The following is a 12,358-nucleotide window of genomic DNA, read 5'->3' as shown; positions in this document are numbered from 1 at the left end:
TACATGTACATGTACATGCTCGAAGTAGATAAGGTACTTCAGATAGCCTTTTTGAGAACATAGGGACAGCGGGCTGTTATGTAAATGGCGTATTTACATAATATCCAAGTTAGCTGCCATTTGTTTGTATTTTAAACTTTCTACATGTCTTGCTCTGACCTGTACTTGACCCGACGTTGCAAAAATAGCGTTTGCATTCACTCAACCATTCAATTATTAAACCTTCACGCCCGACTGGCCCTCTGATGAGGTGCATCTCATTCTGTAACCTTTCCTAACGATGAGAGTCGCCACCACACACGTGTGACACGCAGAAGTGCGGTTAGCCATTAAAACCGCCTCCTACCTCCAACTACAGGCGGGCAAGCTGAATAATCATGGACCATTGTGGTATTTTCTTTGTTAAGGCCTCACCAATTTTATTTGTTGCTTCTCGGATTCACCTGTCCTTTTTTCATTTTCAAAAAACATTGTCCTGAGAAAAAATAATACAGGTTTTGCTATCACAAACCTGTAAATATTTAGCATCCAGGGCCACATACACATAATTTCAGTCTAAAACCAATGCCTTTTTTTTTTACTCAATGGTCACCACGTAACAAGGCCTGAAGGCCACTCAAGGTTACGGGTTACATGATTGGAACTGTAACAGCAACTCTTCGCCCCAGGTCAGAAACATCATGATTGAGACCAGCCCAATTGCTCACTATGAGTGAGGACTAACTGACCCAATAGGCGAAGCAGGGGTTACGAGGGCTGCACATGTTGGATGTTCGCACATGTGGCGGGTTCTTTAACGTGCTTGGGGTGTTGCTCTCCCCAAACACGGGACTTCCATTTAACGTCCTATCCGAAGGACGGCCCGAGCCGAAGCTGGGTACTCATTTTCTTTTATTCACATCCTCCTACATAGGGACATCCAACAGCGAAACCTCCTGTTTGGATGTACCCTTTGATTTCTTACTACTGTTCTGAATAAACATCCTCCGACGCAGAAGACAACCAACAGCGAAACCGCCTGTCCGGTTCTTGGTCAAGCCGCTGACGATGTTCAGCGGTCAAACTTCTCATGCGGCATGCTGGCCAGTCCGCGCACGATGGAGTCCGGCCCGCCCTGCACCTTGTTGAACACGTGTTGCGGGTTGAAGAAGCCATGCGTCAGGTTTAAAGTATGTTATCGTGATAGCTCCAGTAAAACATCAAAACAACACAATACAGAAGTTTTTTAAAGCACCACTGTAACATGGGCTGCTAGTTTAATCTCCTAGCAGATCTATCGGCGACAAAGACAATATCCAAAGGCTAAACAGTGTGCAACTGCCCCCCTACACTATTTCAATAGCCCTTAAGCTTAGTTACTTATTTTTTTTGCCCCCGATAGTTCTGGTTGGAGATTAGTGCTAGTTATGATCAGAATAACACATTACATTACACATTACAACAGCGTTAGTCAGACTTGAAGCCGGCCGTAGGACATTTGCATACAGGGGTGCGTTTGCTTGGAACGAGCTGCCCCCTATGGTTAAAGTGGCCCTTTCTGGCCTGTCGTTCAACAAGAAACTGCTAAGACATCACTGCTGATCTCTGACCTCCTGGCCCGGCATACCACATTAATTTTGCTGACTTACGAGACTTACGATTCTGATTGATTTTTGTGGTTTGTTGATCGTTTAGTTCTCTTATTTCTTTGTTTATGTTATTCTGTGCATGGTATTCTGTACAGGGAACGCAGTGCGCTAAGCACTGAGTGCGTCCAACCCGCTGTTTAAAGAAAACAGAAATAAACATAACGGAGTGAATAAACCATCAGAAAGTACAGCTGTGCTTGGTGTTATTCATTTGGACCCTACCTAGAGATAGAAGAACAGTCAAAGACCAGACGGGACTCGTGACATGGTCAACATGAAACGCGAATTAACTAATCATGACCTAATGAAATGAATCACTTGAAAATAGTAATCTCTTTAAAACATCTTTTGCAAAACGTCCCAACTCAGCAACTTAAAAAAGAGCAAAGGTCCCTGAAGTGTGACCGGAATCGGTCCTTTAGGGAATTCATACAAGGTAATAAAAAAACTGCAATCTAATACAAGGGCCTCACCCCAGAAGTGCCGCCAAAATCTTAGCCTGATATCCAGCCGTAATATAGCTCCCGAGTCTCTTCTCTCATCTTTGTAATTGCAAAGAGGAGAGAAGAGACTCGAGAGCTATATGACCTAAATTACGGCTGGATATCAGGCTACGGCCAAAATCTTGCTCTCTGGCGATTCGGTGGTTTCTTCACGGAACAGTCCATTTTTAACCCGCATGAGTAACAGCAGATAGTATTTCACATTATACCATACTCCTCTGCACAATGTGCAATATTGTAGAAGTATTTTGATTGATCTTTAAATACCGATGTTTAGGTATTTGTTTGTGTAACTAAAAACTTTGTTTTGTTTCATTGCATAGCTAACACTTTACTACCACCCCAAACCTGCAATACAATGTTCAACGTTCCAAGATGGCGGAAAGCGGATAAAGAAGTTATCAAAGTCGGCTTCAAGAAGTTCTCAAGAAGTTTTCTGTTGCCAAAAACGAAGAAAGTAAGTACAGCTCCCGTCTGTTACTTTGTACGTCATGAATTACCACAGATTCACTGCATTTCCATGGTTTTATTCTACTTATGGTTAGTACGTACAAAGCGTGTATATGCTCAATGCAGTCCAGATGGCAAAGAGGGAGAGTCTCAGGTCTCAGCTTCTCTTGGTGGCTTGCTTCTGAATATGCATGATGGGCTATTCTATTACAATGGGTAGGGGTGTTAGCTCTATTCTTACTCTGTGTAACATCCCCTTTTCTTTACAAAATATGTTAGTTCCTTTCTCTTGAACTTTCATGCATTATCTTTAACTGGCATGCATTATCTTTAACTGGCATGCATTATCACTAAACTTGAAATCTATCAAAGTCCAGTGTCCATATTCGTTGTCCATTCACAGTCCATGATCATAGTTTTGTTTCCAGTTCATTTTACAAGTCCATACGGTCTGGCGCTTTTACAGTTCGGCCTGACCGTGTGACATACGGCGTTGGTTCAGTCGTAGTTGTCGTTGTTTCTGCTGTCGACTCTGGTGTTGCAGTTGCTGGAGCTGTTGTTGTCTCATCTACATCTGTTGATGGTTTCTGTTCTTCTGTTGTGTCGCGTATGTGCTTTCGGTTTCTCCTGTACTTGGCTCCGTCGACTTCTACTTCGTACGACTTTGGTGCTACACGTTGCACACACGTGCCATATTTCCACTGTGCTGCTTTCTGTGGTGTTAACTCTACACGCACTTGTTGTCCTGGTTGTATTGGTGGAAGACTTCTCGTGCCTTTGTCGTAATACCTCTTCGCTCTGGCCTTTCTCTTGTTGATGTTATTGTGGACGTTCGGTACTACCTTTGGCTCTAGTGCTTGTGTGTTGATTGGCACTTGCGTTCGCGTCCTTCTTGACATTAGTCGTTGCGTAGGACTGCTGCCTTGTCCTTGTGTTGGAGTGTTCCTCCATGCCAAGATGGAGACCCAGGGGTCCTGTCCATCTGCTGCTGCTTTCTTAAGCAGGTTCTTGGCAATCTTTACTGCCGATTCTGCTTTGCCGTTGGCTTGACTGTGATACGGTGATGTTGTCACATGTCGAAAGTTCCACGTCTTTGCGAATTGCTTGAACTCCTCTGATGCAAACTGGGGTCCGTTGTCGGTGACAACTTCCATGGGTATTCCATGTCTGCTGAAGTTCTGCTTGGTCTTGTGTATCACATTCTTGGCTGTGGTATTCTGGTGAAGCTCGTCTATCTCCCAGTAGTCGGAGTAGTTATCTACTGTGATCAGATAGTGTCGGTTTTCCAATGTCATCAGATCCATCGACACTCTGCTCCATGGCGTTGTTGGAGTTGGATGTGGCATGAGCGGTTCCCTCTGCTGCTTCGGCTGATAGGTTTTGCAGATGTCACATCGTCCGATTCTTTCTCGCAGTTGTGCACTCATCCCAGGCCAGAATATGGTTTCTCTGGCTCGTCTGATACATGCTTCTGCTCCTTGGTGGCTGGCATGTGTCTTCTGTATCATCTCTTCTCGCAGCTCTGCTGGGACGACTATCGCTTGTCCCTTGTATACAATGCCATCGTGCATGCTGACTTCGTCCCTGAATGTCCAATAGTCACGGACTTCTTTCTTAAGCTGCGTCTTGTTTTCTGGCCATCCTTTCTTTATTGTCTTCATCAATTCTCTCATGACTTCATCTTGCTGAGTGTGTCGACGTACCCTGTCTATCGTCATATCGGACACTTGGATGTACTCAGCGGGTGTTACTTGTTCGATTTCTTGATCCTCTTTCTTTGCTTCCTGGATCTTGAGTATCTCATACTCGTCTCGCCTAGTCTCGTTCATGGTCCTCGTCAGGTAGGCTCTTGAGAGAGTGTCTGCGATATACATTTCTGAACCTTTACGGTACGTCACCTTTAGGTGGTATTTCTGCAGACGGAGCATCATTCTTTGTAGCCTCTTCGGTGCGTCGAGGAGAGGCTTCTTAAAAATCACTTCCAAAGGCTTGTGATCTGATTGTACAGTTACCACTTCTCGGCCGTGGATGTACTGGTTGAACTTCTGTGCTGCAAAGACAATTGCTAAGCACTCTTTCTCGATCTGCGCATAGTTCTGTTCTGTCGGGGTTAGAGCTCGCGAAGCATACGCTACCGGGCGTCCTTCCTGCAGGAGCGCCGCTCCAAGTCCCTTGTCGCTTGCATCTCCCTGTATGGTCACCTCTTTCTCTACGTCGTAGTATTGTAGTACTGGCTGTGCTGTCACCAGCTTCTTGACCTCTTTCACTGCTTGGTCATGTGTTTCAAGCCATACCCAGACTGCGTCTTTGTCTGTTAGCCGTCTCAGTGGTTCGCACACATCAGACAGGTGTGGCAAGAACTTAGCGAGGTAATTGACCATTCCGAGGAACCTCTGTAGAGATCGGAGATCATCTGGCGTCTTCATCTCTGTGATAGCCTTGACCTTTTCTGGGTCTGGTTTCAGGCCATCTGCCGTTAGTAGCTGTCCCATGTATGGCACTTGCTTTAACTTGAGCCTCAATTTTCGCTTGTTTAGTTTCAGATTCTTCTCTCGTGCGCGTTTGAGCAGGTTACGCAGATTTTCATCGTGGTCTCTGTCAGCTTCTTCTTCAGTTTCACCACATCCGAAGACCAGTATGTCATCAGCGATGACGTCAACTCCCTGTAGACCTTCCAGTACCTCGTGCTGTCTTCTTTGGTATTCTTCAGGAGCGGTGGAAATCCCAAAGGGCATGCGACACCACCGGAATCGGCCGAACGGCGTCCAAAATGTGGTTAGATAGCTGCTCTCCTCATCTAACTTGACCTGCCAAAATCCGTCTTTGGCATCTAGCACTGAGAACACTTTGGCCTTGGCAAGCCTTGGTAGGACTTCATCAAGGGTGGGGATCTGGTACTTCGGTCGGTGTAGTGCCATGTTAAGATCCTTGGGGTCTAGGCATATTCTCATCTTGCCTGGTTTCTTTACGACAACCATACTTGAGATCCACTCCGTCGGTTTCGTGACTCTGGCAATCACTTGTTTCTTCTCTAGTTCGTCGATTTTCTTCTTCAGTTCCGCTTTCAAAGGAACAGGTACCCGTCGTGGTAGATGCTGTACTGGTTTTGCTTCTTTGTCAATCTCAATGTGATATTCTCCTGGGAGGCATCCCAATCCTTCAAAGACGCCTGCGTACTCCTCAACTATCTGTTCTGTCTTGCTGTTGTTGACTTGGTTGACCGTGTTTAGGGTGATCAGTCCTAATTTGGTACATGTTTCAGCTGACAGTAGAGGATTCTGACGTGTCTTGACAATCTGGAATTCCAGATCTATGATACTGTCTTGATGTCTCGTCTTCAAGATGCCTTGCCCTACTGGCTTAAGGATAGAACCATCATATAGCTTCAATCTGGCTTTACTTGGTTTCATCTTGTGCCCGAACTTCCGGAAGTCATCTTCGCTAATCACATTGCATGTAGCTCCTGTGTCAATCTGACAGCTTAGAGATTTTCCATCACTCATCTTCAGGTCTATGTACCATTTCTTGTTATTGCTTGACACAGAGCCTACAGTGTACACTTCTTCGTCATCTTCTGCCACGTTGTCTTGTACCATGTTTATCTTCTTGCTGGATGCTTTGCAAACTCGGGCGAAGTGGTTGGGCCTATCGCACTTCGCGCATTTCTTTCCAAATGCTGGGCATTTACCCTTGTCTCTAGCATGGGCTCTTCCACAGTAACCGCAGTTGTTAACTTGTGGTTGCATCCTTCTGTGTGGCTGCTGGAACTTTGTCTTTGCTTTGCCTTGACTTGGATTTGGCTTTGTCTTGGCATAATGCACTGTCTCTGCAGTCTGCATTGCCTTGATCTGTTTGTTTGTTGTCTCACTTGTCTTGCACTCTTCTAGTGCTGCTTGCAATGTGAGGTTTTTCTGCTTTAACAGTCGCATTCTCACCTTGTTATCGCAGATTCCGAGCACGATTCTATCGCGCAGCATCTCCTCTTTCAGAGCGCCATACTCACATGTAGACACTAGTTTCCTCAAGCGAGCCACGTACACTTCAATACTTTCTCCTGGTGCTTGTTCACAGGTATTGAACTTGTATCTCTCGTATACAGTGTTCTTCAGAGGCTTGAAGTGCTTATCTAAGGCGTCTATAATCTTATCTGGGTCTTGCCTGGGGTCTGCATCTGGCTGACCAGGGTCTGCTGGAATATCTAAGTTCCTTAGAATGTCCAGGCAATCTCTACCAATTACGGTCTTCAGTGTTGCTACTCGGATTTCCTTTGGTTTCTTGTTCTTCTCTGTAGCAATCTCATAGCTGGCCCATTCATCTTTGAAAATTTCCCAATTTTCTGATACATCTCCTGTCATTTCTACAGGTTTGGGCACCGGTAATAGACGACTATCTGCCATGTTTACTTCAACAAATGTCCTTTGCCTGACCTGCCGCCTGTGCTTGTTTTGATGCTGTCACTTGCCGGCACGGTAACTAGACATTGACATATGCTTGTTCCTGGCACCTCTGACCTTAGATCATGCTCTTTAGCAGAGTTCCTACCTGTCAACTTTCCAGACGGTAAGGAATTTGTCCTTGGAACTAGGACACGCTAAGACAATGGAGCCGTTATGCCTGCGCACATGCCTGGCTCAGACTGTCTAGAAATTCTTCACAATTTCACAATGGAAATTCTTCACAATTCTTCACATTCAAGTTCTCTGGAGCTCTTTAGACTAGCATTCTTTGGATGCTATCTTTGAAGAAAGACATTAGACTTAGCTGCCTCCTTAGCAGTCGACTTTGGCTCTCTCTGTCCTTCCGTCTTGACTTGAGACTGTCTTCTTCTGTCTTCTTCTTCTGTCTTCTGCTCCTTTTCGGGTCCGTTTCGCCTTCTCAGTTTCTCCTCAACTTGCTGAAGGGCACTTCTGACACCATGTTACTTTGTACGTCATGAATTACCACAGATTCACTGCATTTCCATGGTTTTATTCTACTTATGGTTAGTACGTACAAAGCGTGTATATGCTCAATGCAGTCCAGATGGCAAAGAGGGAGAATCTCAGGTCTCAGCTTCTCTTGGTGGCTTGCTTCTGAATATGCATGATGGGCTATTCTATTACAATGGGTAGGGGTGTTAGCTCTATTCTTACTCTGTGTAACATTAGGGCCTAAACAGATCTTGTTTAAAACGACTAGTCTACCAGACAGGTGCCCGATAAATCTACACAAGATGCCGCCGGGGTCATTTAGGTCATTGGGAGAGTCTATCGTAAAATGGGTGGCGCTTCTATAACAGGTGATTTGTTATGTGTTGTATGCAATCACAAAAGGCTTGGAGCTGTAAACTTTGTGACGATAGAGGAAAAAATAATCCCTCGTTGTGAAGAAATTGCTTATTTATTATACGATTTTCATCACTTGATTTTTATCGTATGGTTTTCATCATCAATGTATAGTCAACGTGACTAGCATATTGAAAACACACACAAATATATATATATATATATATATATATATATATATATATATATATATAAATATATATATATGCATGTATATTGTAATTGCAAAAACGCACAAATAGAAAAAGAAAACACCAAGGGGTAAATAGCTTGTTGGACTATCTCATGTAAAGGGAAATATTATTTGTTTGCTTCCAAACTTTATCTATGCAGTTTTAATTAATTTTTTTCTTCTTTCTAATTTTTAGATATTGTTCCTTTACGTTCGACATGGCAGAGGCATGTGATGGGTCTCCTACTGCTGTTCCCCAGAATCTCGGTTATGGGTCTCCCACTGGATGTCTACGTGACCGGGAGGCAAGTAAAACCGAATACCAGCCAACAGCGAGCAAAAACAGTTTGGTCAGTCAACCGAAAGCAAACACTGGTGATAAGCCTTACATGTGTGGGGAGTGTGGGTACAGGGCAGCTAATAAGTCTCATTTAACCGAACATATAAGAACTCATACTGGTGAAAAACCCTACAAGTGTGACCAGTGTGACTATTCTGCAACAAGGAAATACCATTTGGACCAACATCTAGCCAAACACACTGGTGATAAGCCCTACATGTGTGGGGAGTGTGCGTACAGGACAGCTCGGAAGCCTAATTTATCCCAACATATGAGAAAACACACCGGGGTAAAACCCTACAAGTGTGACCAGTGTGACTATTCTGCTGTACAAAAGTCCACCTTGAACAATCATCTAGCCAAACACACTGGTGACAAACCCTACAAGTGTGACCAGTGTGACTATTCTGCTGCAAGGATGTCCACCTTGAACCAACATCTAGCAAAACACACTGGTGACAAACCCTACATGTGTGGGGAGTGTGGGTACAGGGCAGCTTACAAGTCTTACCTATTCCGACATATGAGAACCCATACCGGTGACAAACCCTACAAGTGTGACCAGTGTGACTTTTCTGCTGGATTTATGTCCACCTTGAACCAACATCTAGCAAAACACACTGGTGACAAACCCTACATGTGTGGTGAGTGTGGGTACAGGGCAGCTAAGAAGTCTCATTTAACCGAACATGTAAGAACTCATACTGGTGAAAAACCCTACAAGTGTGACCAGTGTGACTATTCTGCAACAAGGAAATACCATTTGGACCAACATCTAGCCAAACACACTGGTGATAAGCCCTACATGTGTGGGGAGTGTGGGTACAGGACAGCTCGGAAGCCTAATTTATCTCAACATATGAGAAAACACACCGGGGTAAAACCCTACAAGTGTGACCAGTGTGACTATTCTGCTGTACAAAAGTCCACCTTGAACAATCATCTAGCCAAACACACTGGTGACAAACCCTACATGTGTGGGGAATGTGGGTACAGGACAGCTCACAAATATGCTATATCCATACATATGAGAACTCATACTGGTGACAAACCCTACAAGTGTGACCAGTGTGACTATTCTGCTGCAGATAAGTCCACCTTGAACCGACATCTAGCCATACACACTGGCGACAAACCCTACATGTGTGGGGAGTGTGGGTACAGAGCAACTCAAAAGTTGCACTTATCCAATCATATGAGGACTCATACCGGTGAAAAACCCTACAAGTGTGACCAGTGTGACTATTCTTCTACACAAAAATGCAATTTGGACAAACATCTAGCCATACACACTGGTGATAAGCCCTATATGTGTGGGGAGTGTGGGTACAGTGTAGCTCAAAAGTCAACCTTATCCCAACATATGAGAACCCATACAGGTGAGAAACCCTACAAGTGTGACCAGTGTGACTATTCTGCAGCACAAAAATCCAGGTTTGACAAGCATTGTAAAACACATCGGTGAAAACCCCACATATTTGAGGAATGCGGAACTTGGACTTGGACTCACTGTCTTTCCTTGTAAATGTATCATATCGGGCAGTGATATAACTACCTTGAAATTGAAACCTACTTTCTCTTAAAGTAACGGAATCGACCGAAATGAACGGACTCGAATCATGTAGCAGCTTTCACAATTCGGTATTTTATACCATGTATGTAAAAATTGTGTATATATTAGACTTACAAGATTCATTAGGACTTGTGATGTAAACTGTATCTCTTTTATATACTTTGTCTGACCCTTGCTTCTTCCCTCATGACCTCAATGAAAAGCGGCCTGGAGGCCGATTTGAGCAAAACAAAGGTTCAAACATACAAACTTCTGTTATCTTTAGAACAGGAGGACGGTGGACATTGCATCAAGTACTGGTGAGTACTTGTTCAGTAACGTCACCCGTTAGGGTAAGGCCCTTTTCTGAAACATCCAGTTCCTGTTCTGATGACGTTGTCTGGCCGGTGACTGGACTTTGTTGTGCACGAGACAGTATCAGAACAAGAACTGAACGTTTCAAAAAAGTACCTAACCCTATAAGGTTAAGTTACATGTACTCAACAAAGCAGAAGTCACCAATACAACGTGCAATATCAACCTACTGTAACGAAAACATTTTAATGTTGATATAGTTACAACACCATTTCTGTTGTCCGATATGACACAAGTCATTCCAGACTTTGATAGTACGTGAGAAAAATGATCTGTGCCGATACAGTGTACTACTTTGATTGGTTTGGTATGCGGCCGGGTGTATATGTCGGGAGCACCGGGCTGTTTTACTAAGTTGATGCTGTATCTTGTGAAGTGACATAAAATGTTGTTTCAGTTACTCATGGCATATATGTAAGAACATAACTGATTAGTGAACATAAGAGAGTTTAATAAAAGTACAAATTGCATTCCATTGTCTCTTGTGTGGTAGGTGCTGGCCTTACAATGTCACAGGTCAATTTTATTTTCTTCACATAACAGGTCACAATAATGTTGTATACTAGTATATATTTGAAAGAATGGCCCAGGGCGACCAGAAAGGATTTGTTTGTAATGAATACCCGGTAAACCACATGATGGTGTAACACACCAGCTTTTTACTGGACTGCACAGGCTGTATATACGGACATATTTATTTGTCCACTCCACTCAAACTTGGTTAGGACTACGTTACGAGTTATTTATTTCCGTGCCATATACAAAAACACGAGAAGAAAGACGGGAAAAAAAAAGAAGAAAAGAAAGAGAAATAGAAGGAAAAAGAATGAAAGAAACAGAAAAAAATCCGGAAAGGTTTTCAAATGAAGATGAATGGGCATGGGAAATATTGCTACCGTCTAAGTGCCAAATTCAGATAGAAATATAGCGTCAATCCCCAATAGTGTAGGCGGAACGTACTTTAAAGTAACGGGTAAGCAGGTATCAAATGACCTTTCACCCCTTGCTGCTCCAGAGGAACGCTTGCAGGAGGATCGAGGATTGTGTGGAGGTAATAATCATCACTGGAAACAGGTAAGAAGGAGATATAGATACCTAATGACTGCGTTATTATGAACTGAGGGGGTAGAGGTCATTTCTATGGTATGTAGGCGACATTAGACAGAAATGTAAGACTTTTCGGGGTGACGAAATGGGGGTGGGGAGGGGGGCATATTATTATAATTATAATCTTTATTGCAAATTCATGCCCGAGGGCTAATTGCATACAAACTAAAGTAGTAGTGATGTACATAAACATACTTAACAAAGAAGGGAAATGATATTCATAGATAAATCAAAAGGGAATAACGTCTAAACTTAATCTATTTATATATTTACCCTCAAGGAAACAAAGGAAAACGTTTTTGCTCCATTTGTTCTACTTGCTCTTCTTCTCTTCCAAACAAATAATGAACTGGCCAGACCGCTGTCTCCATGGTTACTGAAGGTGTAGCAGACACCCTGTGGTGTTCGCTTACATGTAGCAAGTATCAGGACAAAGCTAGAGGGGCTGGATTATGAATGTGTTTGTGTAAGACTAAACAGATCTTGTTTAAAACGGCTAGTCTACCCGACAGGCGACCGATAAATCTACGCAAGATGCCGCTGGGGTCATTTAGGTCATTGGGAGTCTACTGAAAAATTTGTAGCCCTTTTATGAGGGGTGATTTGTTGTGACTTGAAGGCGATCTCTAAAGGTTTGGAACTAAAATGACCAAGCTGTAAATTTTGTTACGCTAGAAAAACTAAGTCTTTTAAGTTTTAGTGAGTAAATTGCTATCATATCGTCTTTATCAATTTCCGTCACTTTATAGTGCATGTGACTAGTATAAATTAGAAACATGTAACGTGACATTTTGTAGTTGCAAAAAAACAACAAACAGAAGAAGAAAACAATACCTAATCGTAAATACCTTTTTTTTGGTTTGTCTGTTTTTTTTTTTGGTTTATTTGTTTCTTACATATAACAAAC

General features: G+C 43.2%; 2 protein-coding genes across 2 annotated transcripts in view; one reads left to right on the top strand and one right to left on the bottom strand.

Annotated features, from left to right (window-relative positions):
* Positions 1-2,508: 2,508 nt before the first annotated feature.
* Positions 2,509-12,358, top strand: part of LOC118425303 (protein NLRC5-like) — an 18,937-nt gene continuing 9,087 nt past the window's right edge. Inside the window, exon 1 of the mRNA XM_035834109.1 lies at positions 2,509-2,588. The gene's annotated coding sequence lies outside the window, so the exon portion shown is untranslated. The remainder of the gene's footprint in view (positions 2,589-12,358) is intronic.
* LOC118425304 (uncharacterized protein K02A2.6-like) lies at positions 3,016-6,978 on the bottom strand. The gene has a single exon (XM_035834110.1). It carries the CDS (start codon positions 6,976-6,978, stop codon positions 3,016-3,018), a length of 3,963 nt encoding a protein of 1,320 aa, XP_035690003.1.

This window comes from Branchiostoma floridae, chromosome 11 (assembly GCF_000003815.2).
Source record: "Branchiostoma floridae strain S238N-H82 chromosome 11, Bfl_VNyyK, whole genome shotgun sequence".
Taxonomy (NCBI): domain Eukaryota; kingdom Metazoa; phylum Chordata; class Leptocardii; order Amphioxiformes; family Branchiostomatidae; genus Branchiostoma; species Branchiostoma floridae.
Note: the sequence above shows the minus strand (reverse complement) of the source record. Positions and strands in the feature narration are given on the sequence as shown.

Bases quoted from the DNA above. Each gene is read 5' to 3' on its own strand.
- LOC118425304 (XM_035834110.1), bottom strand. From the start codon at position 6,978: ATGGCAGATAGTCGTCTATTACCGGTGCCCAAACCTGTAGAAATGACA.